General features: G+C 38.2%; 1 protein-coding gene across 2 annotated transcripts in view; it reads right to left on the minus strand.

Annotated features, from left to right (window-relative positions):
• The window catches only part of HOMER1 (homer scaffolding protein 1), an 87,618-nt gene extending 64,776 nt beyond the window's left edge, over window positions 1-22,842 (minus strand). Inside the window, exon 1 of one of the 2 annotated variants that reach the window (XM_005858077.2) lies at window positions 21,824-22,842. In XM_005858077.2, the coding sequence (XP_005858139.1) occupies window positions 21,824-21,828 (5 nt within the window). In that variant the 5' untranslated portion in view covers window positions 21,829-22,842. Of the gene's footprint in view, window positions 1-21,245; window positions 21,297-21,823 lie in introns of those variants that run through there. The other variant, XM_014550111.1, reaches the window with a different exon arrangement.

Raw genomic sequence — 22,842 nt, forward strand, 5'->3', positions numbered from 1 at the left:
TGAGATGATAGTGATACAGGAGAATTGTACTTTCTACTTTTTTATATGTCTGGAAAATTTCACATTATAGGGTTTAAAAGTAATAAAACCTAAATCAGGTGGGCCATTCCTCAAAACCCTCCAATGGCTTCCCGTCTCATAGTAAAAGCCACAGTCCTTAAAATTAAGTCCAAAGTCTTCTACCAGTGTTCCTCCACCCTGGCTGCATCAGAAACAACCAGCCTCTTTCCCTACATCAGTGGTCTGGTGGGCAGCCAAGCTCCCAAGGTGATTCTCACGTGTAGCCAGGAGAAAATCACTATAGGATATGCTCCTGTTCCCTTCCCAACCTCACCTGCCCCGTACTGTCTTTAGCTCCAGCCACACTACCACTCCTGGTGTTTTTCAAACATGCCAAGCTCCCCCCACCTCAGGGCTTTTTGCCTGAAGTAATCTTTCCCCTCAGATCTGCCTAGTATCTTCCTTTGCCTCCTCCAGGTGTTTGTTCAAATGTTACCTTCTCAGTGACACCATTCCTGGCTGCTCTAAAATTTGCAGCCCTTCCCTCTCTTCTCTCAGGATTCTATTATTTCCCTTCTTTCACTCTTCCCCATGGCACTTATCATTAGCTGACACACCATGTATTTTATTTATTTTCCCTCTCCCTCACCTAACGTACTATCTCCTCAAGGGCAAGGATCTTGTCTTTTTATAATCATTTCTGTGTTCCCAGCAATGCAATGTCACTCCAATAAATTTATTTTTTAAAAATTGAGACCTTCCTATTCTAAATGCATTCACTCTTTTCTACTACTGAGGTACTCTAGCAAAAGTATCAAAAGTATTTGTTTAAGGAAGCTGTTAACTATTCTAAATTCTCTAATACTAAAGCTTCCTCTCATGTTATTTCAATTCCCGAGAAGAAAGCCTTCAATGAATTAATACTTAAAGTTCTCCCGTGAATCTTTTAACATATTGATAAAAGAAACTCCCCATATTATTCAGTATCTCGTATGACACTGTTAAGAAAAAAATTGTCCGCTTGCAAGTACTATATCCAAACAAGACAGCTCATCACACTTCTCCCTCACTTGCCTACCCATGTTGTTTTCCACTCCAGTAATGATCTCACCTCAGGTGCCTGCTACATCTATTCATCTGTTTCTTTACAACACTGTACTTTTAAATGTCCCGCTTTACCTTGTTCCTGATTTAACAAATTACTGGAAATTCTCTGTAGAAACTGAAAGATTACAGTTCCTAATATAATAAAAACTAAATAGCTTAAACACTACTTATTGAATTTAAAAATAGTAATAGTAACAGAAGAAAGTTGATTATTTTTAACCTTTTGCAGTTGGGATGATCTGGTTATCTCAACTGTTTCTCTTTTAAAAATTAACAAGCACAGCCCTAACCGGTTTGGCTCAGTGGATAGAGCATCGGCCTGTGGACTCAAGGGTCCTGGGTTCGATTCTGGTCAAGGGCATGTACCTTAGTTGCGGGCACATCCCCAGTGGGGAGTGTGCAGGAGGCAGCTGATCGATGTTTCTAACTCTCTATCCCTCTCCCTTCCTCTCTGTAAAAAAATCAATAAAATATACTTTTAAAAAAATTAACAAGCACACAAATTAACAACTTTCATAATTTATGTCAAAGGAGGGAAGCCCCAGATTGGATAATTCAAACTGAGAAATTCAAATGTGCCACTCTTAAGCCTGAGAACAAAAGCCTACACTTACAAAACAGTATGTGGTCAATTCTTTGGTTATAATTAATATTTTTTGAGAGCTTACTAAATGGCCAGGCACTGTTATAAGCATTATGTTATATTATATTAATTAATCCTCTCAACCTTTGTGAGGGAGTTACTATTATCCCTCTTTTGGAGATGAGAACCCTGAGGCATAGAGAAGGTATATAATTTGCTTAAGGTGACACATGGTAGAGCCAGCATCCGAACACTGTCAGAGCCCATACCTTTATCCTATTCTGAATCCTTGGATGGGAAAATAATTATTTTGTCATATAAACCTGGTTCACTTCTGTAACCAAACTCTCACCTGGCCCTTGTCTGGAATTTTGTGGACAGACGTGGGATAATACAGCCACACAACTATGACTACTATGCATGTTAAGCACTGTTAAGAGTACTTAAGTATTTTCATAAATGTATGTATGTACACTGGTACCACTTATTCTTTTACCTGTATTTTGAAAACAATTTATTCTATAACACTTCATTGAAATGATATTGTGGTTTAGGAGAATCCAAAAACTTATTTTTAGTTATGTCAATTTTGGTTATTGAGCTTTCCTTCTGTAGGGGAAGATAACTTTGATCTGTATTTTGATAGAATGACTCCACCACTATACAGAATAAGATAATAACAACAATAATAAAGTGTTAGCCTGTGTGAAAGCACAGGTCTTGGAGACTAGGAGTTATCAATTCCAAAGTATCTCATATCTCATATTCATACACAGGCTACACTTAATTAACTATCTTAATGTCCTTGTCTACTAGTCCTATCATCTATGCCACTTCTGGGTCTGTTTCTATTGATGGATTTTTCTGCTCATTATGGGTTGTATTTTACTTCTCTGAATGTTAGATAAGCTTATTAAGGGGAGACTTTAAGATATATAAAAGGCCCAAATCAATGTTCTAGAAATGAAAAATAAACTAGATGAAATTAACAGAAAATTAGACAATGCAGAAGAATAGAAAACTAGTTAACTTGAGTACATATAAACTACTCAAAATAAAGCAGAGAAAGAAACTTAAATAATAAAGAGTATCAATATGATTATTAAGGAACAACTTCAAGTAATCTATTACTAGTATACATGCAACTGAAGTCCTCAAAGATGGGAGGGATGAAAAATATTTGAAGAAATTATGGTTGAAATAATTCCCATATAAATAAAACCCAAAGAAATAATTCCCAAGAAGCTCAACAAATCCAAAGCTATAGCAATGGACATCATTATTCAATCGCTTTAAATCAATAATGAAGAGAAAATCCAAACACCCCAGTCAAAAGGCAGAGACTGTCAGATTGGCTTATACAGCAACACCCAACTATATGATGCTTGTAAGAAAGTCATTTAAAATATAAAGACACATATGGGTTAAGAGTAAGAAGCTGGAAAAGATATACCTTGCAAACACCAAGCATAAGGTCTATTCCCAACCCCAGATTGCAAGCTCCATGAAGTTAGGAGCTATGTGCATTTTGTTCACCTTGTGTCCCCAAAACCCAACAAGGAGGCAGGCAGTATTTATTAAGTAACGAATGCCTTCAGAATTTGTGGAAACTTCTACCGCACATTACTAGTCCCGGGCTACAATATGTAACACATCAACAGCTGTTCTTGTTGCTGTTAACTGTACCCTACTTCCAAAAGCCTATTCTTTTTTTCCTACCAGTCTCCAGGGGTTGAGAAACCTGATGACCAATCTTGTTAGATCTGTGCCAAAAGAACAAGAACCCTTTTCTAAGTGAGGGTCTGGTTAGCATTCCTTGAGTAAAGTACATCTATTTGGCTGCTCCCTGAGAGTATGGAATATTTCTTAGGTTACCATGCTTCTTTGTCAGATCAGCTAGAAGATTCTTGCCATGAACTGGATACTAGAAAAATATGGAAACAGAAAATGGATTTGTGGTTTGGGACTTTAAAAGTAAAGCAAGAGCCCTGGCTGGTTTGGCTCAGTGGATAGAGCGTCAGCCTGGGGAATGAAGGGTCCCAGGTTCGATTCTAGTTGGGGCACATGCCCGGGTTGCAGGCTCGATCCCCATTAGAGGACGTGCAGGAGACAGCCAATTGGTGGTTCTCTCTCATCATTGATGTTACTTTCTCTCTCTCTCTCTCTCTCTCTCTCTCTCTCTCCTGAAATCAATAAAAATATAATTTTTAAAAAAAGTAAAGCAAGAATAAGTAAGAATTCAGCCATTTGAACTGCTTATTCCCCCCACCTTCTCTTACCCACAAAATTTATCCATTCATGTTTCTCCTCTCTACCCCATCCTCACTAATCAGTGTGACATGAAATATGAGGAGTTAAAGGACTGACTCCTGGTATTTCTGTTCCTTTCTCCCTACAAAGTTTGGAATATGCTTTCCCTAGTGAAAATGTGATACATGTTGTTTATATTTGTAAGTTACCATTAACACATTTTAACACTTCAACAGCTTCTATGCAAGGTACTAGCCTTCAGGGACTTAAAGAGATAATTACAAATTGTGAACAGTGTTGCCAAGGAAAATAAAGTGCTAGAGAAAGAGAGTGCACAATGGGAATGGAGGAAGAGGAACCTAATTTAGATTGGATGGTTAGCTGAAGAGTGGGAACCAGGGAGATAATAGTGTTTCAGGCTCAGACAACAACCAGCATGTGCGCGACAAAATGCATTTTCCAAAGGTGGCTGCAGCAATACCTGCTGTCCCTCTTTTAGAATCTTGCCATTCCCCTGTCAGGAGACAAAGTCGATGTCCAGTCCCCTTAAACTTGAAAGGACCTTCATGATTGCCTGGACCAAAATAATAAGGCAAAAGTGATGCTGTGTGATTTTTGAGACTAGGTTGTAACAGCCATTCATCTTCAGCTTGGTCCACTTGCTCACTCACTCTTAGAACCCAACCACCATGCTGTGAGGAAAGCCAAGCAGCCTACGGAGAAGCACCAAGACCCCAGCCCCGGCTGACCTCTATTGAGCCAACACTATCTTGCCAACCACATGAATGACCCATTTAAAAGTAGATCCTGCAGCCCCCAGTGAAGCCACCCCGGCCAATGCCATTTAGAGTAGAAATGAGCCGCCCCCATCAAGCCCTGCCCAAGTTGCAAACTTGTGCGATAAATGATTACTGTTGCTTTAAACCACTAAAGTTTGGGTGGTTTGTTATGTAGCAAGAGATAATCAGAACAATGGGCAATGATCTTGAGGCTGGCAAGAACTTGGCAGTTCCAGAAACCGAAAAGTACAGTACGGCTGGAATACAGAGATAAAAAAACAGACATCACCAACACCAGCACCGACAGCCAGCATTTGGTATTTATTATGTTATACAGGAATTGTTCTAAGGGATTTGTATGTATTATTTGATCATAACAATCCTGTTGGTAGATACCCTTAAGACACTGATTTTAAATATGGGAAGACTGAGGCACAGAACAGTGAAACGACACTCAGGCAGTCTAGTGCAAGAGCCCATATGCTACGAATAATGCCGTACTTCCTCGCAAAGAACAGAGTGGCACATAATGAGGTTTAGAAAGGTAGATCAAGCCCAGGTTATGCAGATTTTTATAGACCATGGATGGAAGTTTAGGTATAGTTTATGAATAATGGGACACTACTGAAGCCTTTTAAGCAGGCTAGTTTTTGACTCAATTTATATTTAAAAGATCATTCTGGCTGCTTGCAAATAAAAATTAGAAGCAAGGCAATAACATTTGACAGCTAGGTATTCCTCAAGAATTAAATTAGGAATAACTAAAATATAATGGTTTCATTGAAGGAATATAATGGATGGATCAAGCTGATAACATGAGCCAAGCCCCATGATCAAGTTTAACATACAAAAAGAGAAATGCGAGGACATTTTTATGTGCCTTCTAGTGTAATGCTATAGACAGGAAACATACCACCCACCATTCTTGGGGGAGGGAGGGAGAGATTCAAACCAGAGTGCAAACAAGCCTAGATCTAACTACCAGTTTACCATTTATCAAGAGTAAGAAAGATAGGATAAACTAAAGTTGCAAAACTTTGTCCAAAATAGTAACAATATGACTTCTCAGTAGGAATCAGAGTAATGTCCAAGTGCTTACACCAATCAATTCACTTCTGTGACATTCCTGGGTATAAGTGAAGAAAAACATATTAAAGAACCCCACTAGCCTGGCTGGCGTGGCTCAGTGGTTGAGCATTGACCTATGAACCAGGAGGTCGCGGTTCGATTCCCAGTCAGGGCACATGCCCAGGTTGCAGGCTCAACCCCCAGTGTGGGGCATGCAGGAAGCAGCCGATTAATGATTCTCTTTCATCATTGATGTTTCGATCTCTCTCCCTCGCCCTTCCTCTCTGAAATTAATAAAAATATATTTTTTTAAAAACTAAAAAACAAACAAACAAACACCCCACTACACTCTGGTTCCCCGTGAGAGCATGTGTGTTTGTGTGGTATGAGCACAGGACATAAGCAGGGATGAGAAGATAAATATTAAATGTTGTCCCAGACCTCAGGAGAACTCTAAGACCTTCCACAGGACTAGGTTTTAGGATGTTTTCCACAGAAGAGATATCAATTGTTTAAAAAAGTTGGTGATATTCTGGCAAACATAATACAAGGTTGGTTTCCCAAGATAACAATGTTCCCTACAGAAGGAAAAGTGCAATTGAGTGGGGAGTGGTATTTAAAATAACTGAATAGAACATTACCTCTTTCACGCTTTATTTTAGCAGAATGGAGACCGTGAAAACCCTTCTAACACACAGTTCTCTGCTTCTCAGGCATAGTAGTAACCTAGATTTAGATTGCTTCAACAATAAGAGCACTAAACTTGGGGCTTTCACCTCAGTTGGGCCCCCCAAGCTCCTGGCTGTTCATCGTCAGCAATCTCTCCCACTCTTCACCGTTCTTCCCTATGCTCTGCCCAACCTTCATTCTCTATACTCTCAGCAGATGGCCTTGTCTTTTATCATTTTCTAGAATATATATGCTTCTTGGTTCACAGATGTGTCTCTCACACTTAGAACAGAGTTTGCCACACAGTAGGTACTTAATAAATACTTGTTAAATAAACCAAGGAATGAACTGAGGAAATGAAGTCTCCCAGGCTTCTGCTCTTTAACCACAAACTTAAGACATGCCTCCTACTTAAGGTTAACTACTCCCCCTGTGCTCCAGATTGCATTCCCTCCCACCTCTTTCCTCAGTAATTATCCCTATTGCATTTTCTCTCCCATCTCTTTCCAAATAATTCTTCTTCACTGTAATTTTAAATACCCCTAAGCTATGGAGTCCTTTCTCAGGACTGAAAGAGAATGCTCAATCCGATTTTGAAAACAAACCCAAAAGAACTCCCCAAACTCTAGAGTTTGTTGAAGCTACACTCTATTTCAAAGTCTTAAAGGAGAAGTCTACGCTTCAGGTCTCTGCTTCCTTCTCCTTCATCAGCACCATCACCCCATGGCCATTGGGCTTCCATCCTGGCTGATCACACTTCTCAAGGTAAGGTTAAAGGACCACTATTTACCCAAATGAATAGGTATTGTTTGCTACATTTGATCCTGGCAACTCAATTTTTGAAACTCCCTTTCTTGACTGTTCTCTCACTGTTTTAGCCTGACAGCTCTCTCAGCTCCTTCCCTACCCCTTAAATGACTATTCCCCCAGAGAGATCTGCTCTGTTCTTTTCTATAAATACCCCAAATGAGCTCATCCACATTCACAGTTTCAGCCAATACTTATATATTCTAATGATTCCCAAAACTCTAGCCTCAGCCCAGTTCTCCTACCCTGAATAACATTCTCACGTGAATAGCCATACTTCAACTTTTACTCAATTTGTCATGTCATTCCACTGCAAACTTGCTTCTCTTCTCCTGATTGCCTATCTCAACTAATGGCTAACCAAGCCAACCTACTTACCACTCTACAGCTATATAGTTCACTGTCAACTCCTGTAGATAATATTTAGGGCTCTTTTAAATTTAGCCCCTTTACTACTCTATCTTAATTCAAGCCATTATTCTTGACTAAATTGCTGCAATTAACCAATTACACAATTAAATTTTAGGGTCTCCAAGACCCCCACCAATTTTACACACACACACACCCCTCCCACAAGTCCAAAATTTCCTCCATTTTGCAGCCTCAGTAGTTAATTAAAACACAAGCAATGATCCTAAATGGGGTACAGGAAGAAGATAGGTTTTTCCTCTTTCACATCTATTTTTATGTATGTTTTATTACATATACATATATGGTAGGACATGTAACTTATAAATATACATATATGAAGGAGTTTGCTCAAAATCTTTCATTGATGTGGGTACCACATGAAAAATATGGGGAGCCCACTAACCTAGAGGGAAAGTACAATCCTTTAATAGACACACAGTCATCCTATCTGGTCTGGGACTGACTTTCTTGTCAAATCTACTTGTATACTCTAAACAAGTTATGTCCAACTACCTTAACTTTCTAACTAGCAAACGTCACCTTTGAAGCTTTACCTATGACACCCCTCTGCCTGAAATGCCCTAACAAGCCCTTCACACATTTTCCCTCTCTCCACTGCCCTTGGCACCCCATCAACTCTTATTTGTTCTTTAAGGCTTAGAACAAACACTGGCTACATGAAGCTTTCTCTGATTTTCCCAGATGGAGGTGGGCACTTCCTTCTCTGTGCTTCCAAACACAATGTGCATCTCTATTACAGCGCTTAAATCACAGTAATGTAATTTCTTGTTTACATGGCTGTCTACTCATCTTTGTATTGGCAGTGCCTAGCATGACTCATGACACAAATTAAGTGCTTAATGTGTGTTGCAAGTGCTCAAGAGGCACAGTGTTAGGGGATAAACTATAGCAACACCTTAGTTACCAACACAGTTGAGAGTTAAATGCTCTGTTTTGCTGAGGTTTGGAATGATTATCAATTTTAACTTTTTAATTTTTAGATGTGCTTATATCATGCATTGAGTTTTCAGGTGTTGGTAAGAGGGAGAGATTTTTTAGAAAGCCAACACTTTATCATTCACTAAATTCTAATCAGTTAACTGTCAACAGTGCCAACACATTCTGAAAGATGCCCTATATAAATTCAAATGCTAAGCCTGATTTTGGTCAAACATGGAAAATTAATTACACACATTTATCTTCCTTTTCTGAAATTCCACCAAAATGAAAGTGAAGAGGAAAAGAAGATATAAACTGATAACACCAAAAATACTAATGCACTAGTGTCACTTATAATTTTAATGCAGTTTTGAAAGAAGGAATAGTACCTAGAAAAAAAAGGGGGGGGAATAGTATTTGCCTTGGCAAAACCAAGGAAAGTGTCAAGTACCTGCAAAGAGGGAATTATAAGTGAACAACTTGCTGGCCAGCATTTAGAGGCAAAGGGAAGGCAGGAGATGGTATGAGGTTTGGGGCTGAAATTGGAGAGTTGATTGAAAGTTTAAATAACAGAGCAGTGAGAATCCTCTTCCCCTCCTCACCCTTCATGGTGAAGCAGCTACCTTTTCCATCAGCAGAAGACAAGAGTGAGGCCTAAAATAGGAGCACTGAGAGAAAGGGTGCAAAACAAACCAGGCCCCTCAAAAACCCTCCCCTTCATTGTTTTCACATTACAGCAGGTAACATATCCCCAGGTATATAATGAAGGAATATACTTACCTTGCTCTCAGAATGCCAAGAGGTGTGTATATATTGAAAGAGTTCTCTAGAGAAATTGAACAGTCTCAGAAAAAATACAGAAAACTCAGAGAAAAGATCTCTACTTACTGACACCTGGGGACCACCCAAGAAAAAAAGTCAGTTCACCACCTAAATGATGCCTACTAGTGATAAGCCTCAATGAGTCACAAAAAGTCACAGCTTTTCAGTATCTCACTCTCGTACATAGCTGAGGATCACGAGACATTCCAGGAATGTTTCCAACATGAAAGAAGAAATTAAACAAACAAAAAAGGAACACAAAAGAAAGACAATGCAGGGATTAGAAAACCAAACCTCAAAAACACTATAAATGTCCTCCAATAAATGAGATATTGAGAGAGAGGACTTGGAAATTAAAAGTTATGTGAAAATTTAGAACGCAATAGAAGTATTACAAAATGAAGTCAAGGAAATTTCCTTAGAAGGCAGAATAAAAGAAAAAAAAAATGGTAGATGAGACAAAAAAGTCCACCATCCAACTAACAGTTGATAAAGTGAAGAGAGAAAATATATAATATTCACTAAAAATAGAAGAAAAGCTCCCAAACTTTAAGGAGTTGACAAATTGAAAGGACCCAGCAGTGACCAAAAGAACAAATGATTTTTAAAAAAGCAAAACATAAAACCAAATAAACCTGACACCATATCATCATAAAATTTTTGAACAGCAGAGAAAAAAAATAAAATTCTAAAACCTTCCAAAGTGGGGGAAAGTCACACATGAAGGAACTGGAATCAGAAACAAGCAGCCTTCTACAGGAACCCTGGAAACTAGAATACAATAGATCAGTATCTTCAAAATAGAGAAAATTATTTCCTGTCTAGAGATCTAGATTCAATTAAGGAAGGGTGGAGGGAGGGAACACACTTTCACATATACTATGCTTCAAAAAAGTTATCTCCTACCTAGTCATTTTCAGAGCACTACAGGAAAATAAGCTTCAAACAAACCAAAAAAGAAAACACAGTGTCCAGGAAACAGGAGAGACAATGTCCCTTCCCACGATGCCCCCCACAAAAAAAAATAAGGGAAGGTCTAGTATGAGGACTACACAGAATGCCTAAAGAGTAATCAATCCATATTGGAGCAGGAGTATAGAGAGCTATAGATTTTTAAAAGTTAAAAAAACAAACAAAACGAAATGGAAATATTGGTATTTGCACATTTGGAAAATATCCATAGTTATTTGATATGATGCAGAAGCTAGAATTATAAAATGGCCCCCAATTACTGCCAACTGTTGGACACTTTCTACACAGAACTCTCCCCTAGAGTGTCGAATGTTGTTGTAAGGGTTGAAAAAGATGGAATAATACAGGGATTAGGTCACAAACATATTGACCTTCAGTTAATCAAAAGGGAGGTTACTGAATGGCCCAGACTTCAGTATCTCACTCTTGTTGAGGATCAGCTCCTTCTTTTAGAAGATGGAGCACCGTGAGGGGCTCCTCCTTCTGGCCTTAAAGACACAGCCTCTGGGTTTAAAGCTGCAAGGAACTAAATTCAGCCAACAATCACATGAGCTTTGAAGACACCGATCCACTAGAAGAGACTAGTCCTAGCTCTCCTACCTTGACTGCAGACTTGTGAAACCCTAAGCAAAAGATCCAGTTAAGGTACCCAGACTCCTAACTTACAGAAATGGGTGTTGTTTTAAGCCTCTAAAATTGTATTCATTTGTCATCCAACAATAGAGAACCAATACTATATATGGCATGTGAACAAACTAAGCAGAATGAATAACTTAGAAGGAAACCCTACTTCCTCCAAAAGCATAAAACTTCAGGAGTCAAAGCAGTATCAGACCATTTTTTAAAATAATACATTTAGGACTTCCAGAAAGCAGAAGTCACTCTGAATAAGAAATGAGTATAACTGGTAAGTACTGCTGAAAGTAATCAGGTTTAAAGAGATAGAGATCAGTTTCAAGTTGTCCTGGATCTTTTACCTTATAAAAAATAGATACGAGGCTCAAATCAGGGTTTTTCTCCTTGGCTCAAAATTCTAATTTTTGCACATTGCAAACAGGGGGAAAAGCTTCAGGAATATTGAAGGTTTTCAACAAAGTTTCTCACTTGTGTAAGCTTCATTTATCAAATGCAATGACTCTTGGTCCTTGGACCAGCAGCATCAGCATTACTGGAACTTTGTTAAAACAACAAATTCGTGAGACCCCTTCCACTGAATGAAAAGCTCAGGGTAAAGCCCAGTAAACTGTGCTTTTAACAAGCCCTCTAGGTGATTGTGATTCAGGTTCAAAATTGTTCAGGTTCATAATCTAATGTTAAGTTCTGCCACTATGCTGCTATGCTCTGGTCTCCCTGCCTTAGTCAAGAGTTTAAGAATTTCCAAACTTACTGTATCTGGTCTAGAGTAGAATATCACAGTCACTAGCACATAGTAGGAGCTCAAAAAAAGTTTGCTAAATAATTAAGACATTAGGATTCAGATGTGTTTCTTTCACCAGGTTTTTAGAACACAGTGGATATAAATGCCTTTAGGCAGGTCACATTCTCTTCACTTTCCCACAGTCTGCACCAATCCCTATTGCCTTCTACTGATATGTTCACACATTTTTCTGCTCAGCCAATGACAGTGTCAGAGTTTAGGGCCTCTGGGGAATAGGATTCAGAAAAAAGAATAATTTTAAATCTGTATACAATATGGTCCAAACTTTTCTCATGAATTCCAGGGACTTAAGTAACTTACAGCTATCTCATGATGATACAGAAACTGTACAGTATGCTACAACTGGTCCTTCCACTGTGGGTCTCTTGATCCAATGTTAAGCCCTAGGAAAAGTGTTACAAGAAAACATTTCAAGCTTCCTTTTTCTGGTCTGAAGTCTTCAGAGATGTAGGCCCTGCCTACTTAAGTATTCCATTGGCTCATGTGCCTAATAACTGTAAGGGCAGTTAACAGAGCTCTAATAGAAATTACAATTTAATATCAACTTTAGAAACTCTATACCAAACACATGTAATAACTTCAAATCATTTATGAGAAAGACTTCAATGTACTCAAAACGTAATGCATTGAGCAGAGATTTAATTACACTGAAATCAGAATGCAGTTTCTTTCAGAACCATCTAAAAGGAAAACAAGATATATGTAATTAATTCACCACTAAGATACTAAGATTGCACTAAATTAGAATGTTTTTAACTATGAGGGGTTAGAAGGCCTTCTCTATATGAATCTATATATGTGAGCATCCATTTCGGATCCCCTGATCTAACGGTAAGAGCCCTGAGGAGCGAGCATGTGCTCTGCCATTTCACAGATGCAGAACCTCCCATAAATCAGTTTCCCTGTCTCCTTTCCATGAAAAGCGGAGATTAGTACTAACACTCTGATAACTGACAGCAGAACTACTCCTTACACTTAAATAAGAAACCAATTTTGCTATCATTAGAGTAGCTATTTCTTTAGCCAGTTTTAAAAGAAAAATGAAATAAAATTTGAGACAAGCAAGCTGAAACAGATACAAACACATAAGTATCTATATACAGGAACAGTGACTGATCCTGATAACTTTGCACTGTAGATATTAGCATTTTTTAAATACCCCTCACCCTTAAAATCCAAGAAAAGTTCTAATACTTACTATAGTCATCATAGAAAAACAAAAAATTACAGACTCAAAAAGTAAAATTTCACACTCTTCCCTCCCAGAAATAAATATGGCAGCACTTTAAGAAATTTCCTTCAAATCTTTTTATGCATAGACAGAATGCATTTTACATAGTTGAGGTAGTAGAGAATATACAATTTTGCATTCTAATTTCTAACTGACCATTGCACCATCTGTGAAAACATTCTTCAGGCTAGCTTTTTACCATATGAATAGCCTATAGTTTAGCTACCCATAGATCATATAGTAATTACTCAGAATATACTAATATACCACCAAACAAAACTAAATAGCAATACTGTCATTAATGTATTATTTCCCTCTTAGAAACATAGGTAGAGCAATAAATATCAATTTAGCATTAATAAAATACATGAAACAATAAAAACAGACGACTATAATTCTATATATTATCAGTGGAATAAGGAAAAAAGGCAGTCTGCAAGATTTAGAACTATTTTTTTTCAACTCAGCAGAGCCTCAAGACAGATGAGTTTAAGGGTGACTTGGGAGTCTTCTCATTCAGCCGAATGTATAAAGATCCATGGCAATGCTGAGTAAATAAGAGCAGGTAGAATCCTCATTCTGTAAGCATCTTGGGAGCTGGCAGGTTGATTGAGCAAAGCACATGAATTTTAATGTTAAAAGTCATGTGACAGAAATTCAAAACAACAGAGTAGGACAGAAAATGGCAGTTTTACAAAAGAATAAGCAAAAAGAAAGCTCAGAAAGGCAAAGGAATAGGCTAAGCACACTAAATGTTATAGTAGGTTCAAAATAATTGTCCTATATAAGTTTAGAAATGTACAGACTTACTTTCCATAAAGAAAGAATGACTGACAGAAATTTTCTAATGAGTACTTTGAGCTCTTTGATAGTCAAATCCACTTAAGATAATTTCCTAGAGACTGTTATTAAAAGCCTAATGGGGGAAACTGAAAGTAACTAGGGCAGAAAATTCTAACTCACAAAAAAAGCCTTATTAAGAATAACCCTCTTAAACTTACTTAAATGTAACAGAAGGGAGACAATAATTACTAAGTTTAAGATTGAGGTGTACATAAATGAAAAGGTGGAAGGATCCAACAATTTACCTAGAAAAATTATCAGAAAAATAATTGGTACGACCTACTGTATATCCAGTTGCTAGGAATCAGGATTTTCTAGATACTAAAAATGGGGTCTAATTTCCCAGATCCCTTCAACCTACACTGCATGTGTGTGCTATACTATGAACTAAGTGTTTAGGAAATGTAATGTATAGTATCCATATAAACCTGTACCAGAGCTGTCTCTCTCAGTTCATTTCTATTAAGGCCCTTCTACTAAAAACAGGGACAAATGAGGAGCAAGCCCTTCTATGAGGTGAGCTGGGGTGGAGGTGTGGGGGTGAGAGGGGGAATTAAGGACATTGTTCTACAGCTCTCTAGACTCTGAGGCATGTGAACCCATGGATCCAGATGTGCCAATAGACATGACGTAACAAACATGACTTGAAATGACCTTATAAAATAATGAAAGCTGCTTTGATATCTGTGGTTCCTCAGCACAGTGTTTTGTTTGTTTGAGTTTAATTTCTATCTAACTCTTGTTTGGTGATTTTACAAAAACTGCTCTGCCTTCAGGAACTGGTTGTCAACTCCTCTCAAAGATAACATGGAAATGTTTCATGTTTTATGAAAGAACATTAAAAGAAAATGTCCATAAGCAAAGCTATTTTTTTAAAGCTAATGTTAGGTGTTAAGGTGATTTTTTAAGGTGACTTTATAAAAAGAAAAAGTGCAAAGGTAAATTGTACTATGAAGAGAAAATATTGATTAGATTGCTAAGTTCTTTCTTTTTCTTTTCTTTTTTCTTTTCTTTTCTACAAGAAAGAAAACACTAACTTCTTTGCCTTCCTCCAGTGGTCTACCTTAAAAGGGAAAAGTCTTTTTTGATTTCTAGGACTAAATCTCTCTCTCGCTTATTCCATGAACACAATCAACCTTATAAACTACAGGGCCACTTTACTGGGTAAGCCACAGATTATAAGGCATTACAAAACAAACAAGAAATTGCTCATTTCATTCAAATAAACATATCCTAACTAGCTGAGAAATAAAGCTATTTAAAATGTCTTATATCAGTCATTTAAAAATTATATCAGGAAACATTAAACAATTGTAATTCATTTTCCCTACTCTTCTGTCCAGTGACTTGGAATAATTCTAAATAACAAAAATAAGTATTTCAGCTAAACACCAGAGGTCTGGGGGGAAAAAAATTCATGTGGCAGTAGGAAGGTTGGACCTTTTGAGATCTAACCAACTTTTTTCATCTGAGACATTCACTTAAAACTAATCTGAGTTTACAAACTATGTATAAAGATAGTTTCCTTTGTCAATCTCTTAACTGCCATGAATAACATTTCAGGTAATTAGCCTAAATCAACTTCTATGATTCTCTAATCCCCCAAAATAAGTCACACTAACCAGATTTATATTATGACTTCATTTCAAAATTATTGAATAAATTATAGTACTGAACCAAAATTGAGATTACCCTAAACACACCCTTTATATATTTATATTTTGAGAGGATATTTTTGTATATACACTTGTTTGCTCATGATAGGTCTGCAAGTTTGTTGTGAAAGTTTAATTTCTATTCAAGAAGCAGGAAATCAAAATAAAGAAAAAAATTACAAGTGAAAGGAAAAAAATAGGATCAATAGGATGTTTTTAAAAGAGATTAATGTCTATACAATATGACTAATCAAAATGACATAATATACCTTGCTTTCAAGAATTACACAATCACATCCTAATGTGCTTCTCATAATCACTATTTCATTCTTATAAAAAACTCAGGCCAGAGCCAAAAACATCATGTACTGTATCTATTGTCTCCCAAATGATCCCAGCTCTAATAGTATTTGCTCCTCCCAAAAGTTAATTTACACAGATTCTTAATGTAATCAACACTGATTAGTTTATACAGTCTTACTAATAGCTTTACACAAATACTCAAGTACCATAATCTTGATACTCCTCCTCTCATTCAATTTGTGTCCTGCTGAATGTGAAAAACTAACCAAAAAGTTTTTATTTTCATTTTAAAAACTCTAGAATCAAATCCAGATTTTAAAAAAGACATCATAAATTATCTTTATAAATTTAACTAATAATATTCCTGCAACTTGGCATGATAACACAACTTGCTACCTCATATAGAGATCATGTTACTTGTCAGTGGAGAGTGGATGGCCTACCCATCCCTTCACCACCAGATTTGGAAAAGAAAATTTCTCCCTCTCCTTCAATTTTTTTTGGAGGGGATGGTGGGAAGGAGGGCTCAGACAAATACTGCTAATCCCAACATTGAAGCAAACAGAAGCTGGGAAGTAAGGAGAAAATTACAGGAGCAAAGTCAGGTAGGCAGAATTTTGCGGGTGGGAGTGGGCTTACATTTTTTCCACTACCTTTAAGTGGGTAAGTGCATTGTATTCAGCAAAAAAGCCCTGAGAGTCCTGTGCTATTATCCCTGCCTATATCACCAGGACAAGAAAAAAGAGGGTGAACTCACAAGGACAAAAGGAAATAAAAGCAAGAAGAAGCAGTTTAAAAGTCCTCACTATATAAAACAATAGGTCATAGACACAAATAGGTTGCAGATTTGGGGAAAAGGACATTTGCAAAGAGCAAAGGTCACCTTGTCCACATATGTTACCTCAAAAAAAAACAAAAAAAGAGTTATTTCAAAATTTCATTGAATGGGGTGGACTCAATTATTCATTAACATATTCAAAAATAAACCTATTCTCATGAAAGTTCTCATCACACAAAAAACTTTGTCACTGTGTAAGGTGATGAATGTTAATTAGACTTACTATGGTTATTACTTCACAATATATACATGTGTCAAATCATTACTGTTGTGTACCTTAAGGTAATATAATGCTCTATCAATCATATTTCAATAAAATGGGGGGCCTATTCTCAAAATATGCAAACTCTTCTACTCTTCTTATGGTTGATATCTTCCTGATATATACTGATAGATACAAAATTATAATTCTACTAGAGGCCCGGTGCATGACATTCATGCACTGGGGGGCAGGGTCCCTCAGCCCAGCCTGTGCCTTCTCCCCAGAACATGGGGAGCAGGCCTAAGCCGGCAGGCAGACATCCCCTCAAGGTGTCCTGAGCGCTGCGGCAGAGGCAGGAGAGGCTCCCGCCACCGCCACTGTGCTCACCAGCAGTGAGCCCAGCTTCTGGCTGACGGTCTCCCCCTGTGGGAGTGTACTGACCACCAGGGGGCAGCTCCTGCGTTGAGCGTCTGCCCCTGGGGGTCAGTGCTCATCATAGCAACTCGCTGTTCCACAGTTCAGTTGATTTGCATATTATGGTTTTATTATATAGGATGTTAGTCACAGGACAAATAACATTTCAGCTTACAAGGCAAATATTACTGGCATCTCCAAGTACCCTTTAATTACTTGCTTGGTAGAATTTTTTAAATATCCTCACTCTTACTTTCCATGTGTTTGTATGCGAGCTAGAAAGTCCCTTTTAAAGGACTTGAAAGTCCTTTAAAGTCCCAAATTCACTGTCTCATAGCCCATCTGAGTAAGCAGCTCTGCTAGGAACATACCATGCCATGTCCTACATTTTTACCTCTGAACAATAAATGCCCTAATCCTAAAAACGTACTGTTCAGACAATCACACACAACTCATCACCATCCTTCCTTCCCTCTACTGTGGAATTTTCCAGGGCCTGCCCAGCTATCCACTTCCCCTTCCTAGCCAGGGTTCATTGCTCTGGCTTGGTCTTTCCACAGGACACAACATATAAAACCAAATTCTAAATGGTTTTTAAAACTTTTCTCACCTTATTTCCCTAACCCTTCATGGAACTACTCTAAAACTCTTTAGCGGAGTTCCCAACGCCAAGAGCAGTGTTTTCAAATTACCAGTTGCTACCATCAATTTGAGTCCCAAATGTCATTTTTTTTCTTAAAAATAGAATAAAAAATACCAGAATGCATCACACAAAGTGTATTATTTCACAACATTTTAACATTTCTATATGTGTGCACTAGATTTTGAGATAAAACTGTGTATCTTACTATATTGGACCATTGCCCCAAAAAGCTTGAAAAATACCTGCTTTTGTTTGGTCTAGAAGGCCCTCTAACCTGGCCCCTGCATAAGGCTCTAAGTCTAGCTCTTGCTACACCCTAAAAAGCCAAGTTCATCATGCCAAACTTTTGTAGCACCGTGTCTTAGTGCTGTCAGTCACACTATTCCCTCTGCCTTGAATGCCCTCTCATTTGTCTATAAGGCCCCCTGTACTCATCTTTCATTATTTACTACATGTTACCTCTTCCACAAACACGTTATCTTTCCCTTGGCAGCTAATGACACATACACTTTGTACCTCTCTGAGGAATTATAACCTATATTATAGCCTCTTAGACATTTCACTGTCCTTTTTAATTTTAGGCTTGACTGTCTTCCCAACTTCTAAACTATAGACTCCCTGAGGGAAGGAATACATTTTACTAGTCTCTGTATCAGCAGCACTGAGCCACTGTACATGCCATAGGATAGGGGTTCAAAATTGGCAAAATGAACAAATAAAAAATTAGGGACTTGCATCTAACTTCTCCAGTGTTAGAAATGATTGCCTTTGCAACAACGCATGTTCATATTGCAGTGCTGAATCAAGATTTCCTCATTTTTGCTACAATAGCTCCCAAAGAGCAGCACCCAGTAGCCTAAGGCAGAAAGAGGAGGTGTCAGCTTCCTCGCTCAGCAAAGGAACTCAGTTCAGGTTGCAATGCAGCAGCACCCACTTCCATGCTTCAGGAGGTTATCTAGGGAAAGGCGGACAAGAGGGTTTCCAGAGGTTCTCACAGGCAGGTGAGATAAATCAGAAACAGCATTATCAGACCTCCTTAGCAGGGAGAATCACGTTTTATAAATAACTCTTAGTGGAGGGTGGGAGAGGGAGAATTCTCTATTCCCATATTGATGGCACTAAATCGCCAATATGAGCTAAGCAAAACAAAAGGTAGCATGAAGTAACTCATTGAAGTTACTTGGTTTCTGTTACCTACTGTAATAGTTCTGAAATAGCTACTGACTCACCACTCTCATTATGAGACTACTTGGAAGACCGGGGTCATACCTAACAGGGGCTCCTCACCCAGGCTTCGAAGCTTTTTGTAGGCTTTATCTTACATACATGAATGCTGTAATTCTGGGAGGTCTGGTACACCTATTTCACAAGCCACTACTTCAACTGCCTTCAGTGTAATTAAAAACAGTGCAGGCAGCATCCAAGATACTTTGACAGACTCTGCCAACTGTCAGTTTCAGCTGTTCTTTTCTGTTTCCACCATAGTTCATAAACTACTATTACATGAGCCATGTTTGTTTCCGCCTAAACTAATCATTTTCTTTAAAAATAATTCCTTTTGCTTAAAGTTTGCCCCAGACTTGCAATTTTATCCATAATTAAGGAAAAGATAAATTATTATTATAACCTAACAAAAACATATTCATAAAATGTGAAACTTCACCCATTATATTAAATTTTAGATATCTGTTAGAGAAAGGTAATTCAGGATTGCCTGGGTAAAACTTAAAGAACCATTAAAGTTCTGTTTCCTTTTGCTTTAAATAGGTGCTGAAGACTGTGCTTATTCTACACTTATTAGGTATAAACACCTACCAAGTATAGGAACTTCTACAAATGCCTTCTCTGTATGTTCTTCTACTTTCACTTATCCATCTTCTCTTGACAACTCTGCTTCAGTAAGTGTATTAGTAAGAAAGAGTAATAAACCCAAATATAGACTTTCAGAAAAATAATGACATAAATATTCCTTTTCCTCTCCAGTCCACCTTTAAGATTTTATTAAGAAAAGGACAAATAAATAAGTTCATAAACAAATTTAATTACACTGAAGTATCTAAAGTGTATGCTATGCGTGGGGGCTTATTTTCACATATTAAACACTAGTCCCCTTAGTATTAAGTTCATACCAACCTTCCCTTGGTAAAATGAAGAGCACTGATGCAGATTAAATGACTTTCTCCCATGATGCTACTACTCCACCATCTATTCTAGAGAGAATGCAGTCTTCAACATGAAAAAATGCCACTTGATTATTTTTTCCTCTGACATGTTTTAAACAGAAAAGTGTAGAATATCAAGAGAAGCCATATTTCCAAGGTTTTAAGTAGTATTTTTCAGTATTTTCTCTTATTAAAATTGGTGCAATTCATCCAAGACATTTTTCAAATGTCATTATTTACATACTTAAAAATTGCTTAGAGAAAACAATCTCTCCATCTGAAAGATATACTTTAAGAAACCAACTAGTAATCATCAAAACAGAAAGGAAAAAAAAATCACTTTCATAGACTACACATTCTTTAAAAACTCATCGAAGTTCTTCATTTTACAGATTAGAAAACAGTTCATACAGGTTAAGTAATTTGCCTCAGATCACAAAGCACTAGAAATAGAATGAGGTATTTTAATTGCTCTAAATCATGCAAGTTAAATATGTTCTCATCCACTATCATTTAAATTTTAAAATTATCACTCTTTCTCATTAATTCCTGAGGAAGGACTCCTACAATATATGTTCTACATTTTCAAACTTGTTCAAGTTAATACACTTCAAATTCTAACTCCAACAAAAAAGGTAGTATCTAAGAACTTTCCTCCAAAAGTTTCAAGAAAGTAAGTTTAGGTGTGCACATCCCTAAAATGTCGCAATGAATTTCAAAGTATATCCTTTTGATTGTTGTCCCCTGAGTACATTTTAGATGTTTGTTCAACCACCACAAAAAAAAAAAAAGAGAGGGAGAAAATTCTAGAAGTTTCTCTTTGACAAACAGCATCAACAATCTGTGAATGAAATGCTTAGATCATTATTCCATTAATATTTAATGGGTTTCTGGCTTAAATTAGGAAGTCACTAGCATTTTATCAATTTACTGCATGAAGAGTTAATAAAAGGTTGGAAAATGCACTCTTAGTTGACTTTGGATCTGAAAGAAGGTGATCTGACATTGTCAACACAAACTGAAGACTTGAGCTTAAAAGCAAACAACAGAAGAAATGAACAAGTTCCTTCAATAAAAAGCTCTTTCCTATTCAAGCTCTGATCTCTTACCAAGTGCATTGGCACCGTGGAGACCCCATCAGTAAGGCTTTCGGATTTTCATTTCAATGCTCCAATAAATCAATTCTGTACATTTTAACTTTGGGTACTCAAGGGCAAAGCAGAGGGCACAGTGTGGGTAACAATTTACATTGGATCATTTTCAAGGACTGTAGTCTAACCACTCATTACAATTGTTTCTTTGTGCAACTGATTATTCTCAAAGTACTGGGAGAATGCAGTACCGTACTTCTCTGAAAGATAACGGCAACAAAACCCAAGACATGATTTTGATTACAAACTGATGTGGCAGTTTGACCAGTAAAGTGCAGTGTATGTTGTCTTCTTAAATATTACTAACGTATGTTTCTTAATTATGACCTCAGGTGTCACTGTACAAAGAAACAAGAATATCTTGTTAAAAGGTTCACACACCTATATTTTTAAAGTATGGCCAGTTTAGCAAGGTGGCAAATTTGTTTGAAAACATGAAACACAGACAATCGCCACCATAGCTCAATAACACACACACACACACACACACACACACACACACAGGTTCAAAGCTGTGTTAAACACAAAATCCTTACCCCATTTTGCCCAATGAAAACTTGCTCTGAAGTTTCTGCTCTTAGGCTACGGAATAACTTCCAGAGGAATTTCTCCGTCTGCTATTTCGCAGTTGCTTTTCCACCCCCCGAGGTCCTTTTCTGGAGGTATTTCAGTAATGCTGACAATTCAATTAGTTCCCTTGTATAAAATGATTTCTCTCTCAGAAATACCAAAACGTTCACACAGAGGTGGCATTTGCTTATTAGAGTTAAAATGCTGCGCGGAGGAGACAGCGGTCAACTCTATTCCACAAAATGAGTCTACGTGTTGGAAAACGCAGAATCCAGCTTCACAGAGTCTTAGGAAAAATGACTTGGGTGGTCATTTCGCTCAGGTCCTCCGCCACTCTCGGAGAGGCAGGTAACTCGGTCTTTTCGGTGCTACTAAGGCTGCGGGTTCAAATTTCTCCACCACCCCAGGTCCCGGGGGGTGGAGCGTGCAACCCAATGCGACGTGCACTTTAGAGAGAGCCCTACGAGAAAATAAAAATCCTAAAAGCAGCAATGCCACTGCTTCCCTGCACTCACATTAGAAAAAGGCTATATAGAAAAATCTCCTCGAGGTGCAAACCCGGCAGCTCGCGACGTGCACAACACTCCACATTGGAATCTGTCTTTTATATATATATTTTCTCCCTCCTAAGACTCGGAGCCGAGAAGAGGCGGGGAGGAGGCAGAGAAGGCTGGGCAGGATCGATTCATTCTCCCGAGAATAAACGGAGCCATTTCCAGGCTGGCAGCAGGCTGGGGGCGCAGCGGGTGCCGGAGAGCAGGGGGAGGGGGCCGATCCCACCTCCCTCAGCCCCTTCCCGCCCCCCGCCGCCGAGCACAATGGAGCCCGGCTTCCGCCCGGCCCTTCATTCGCGGCTGCCCACTCTTCCCTCCTCTCCCGAGCACAGCAGGTCCGAGGCTCCCGTCGGCGGAGAATGAATGAATCAGAGAGCCTAGCCCCACGCCGCCCGGGTACCCGGCCCCCAGCGCCGGGGCGGGGGGAGCGG

This window comes from Myotis brandtii, unplaced genomic scaffold (assembly GCF_000412655.1).
Source record: "Myotis brandtii unplaced genomic scaffold, ASM41265v1 scaffold115, whole genome shotgun sequence".
Taxonomy (NCBI): Eukaryota; Metazoa; Chordata; class Mammalia; order Chiroptera; family Vespertilionidae; genus Myotis; species Myotis brandtii.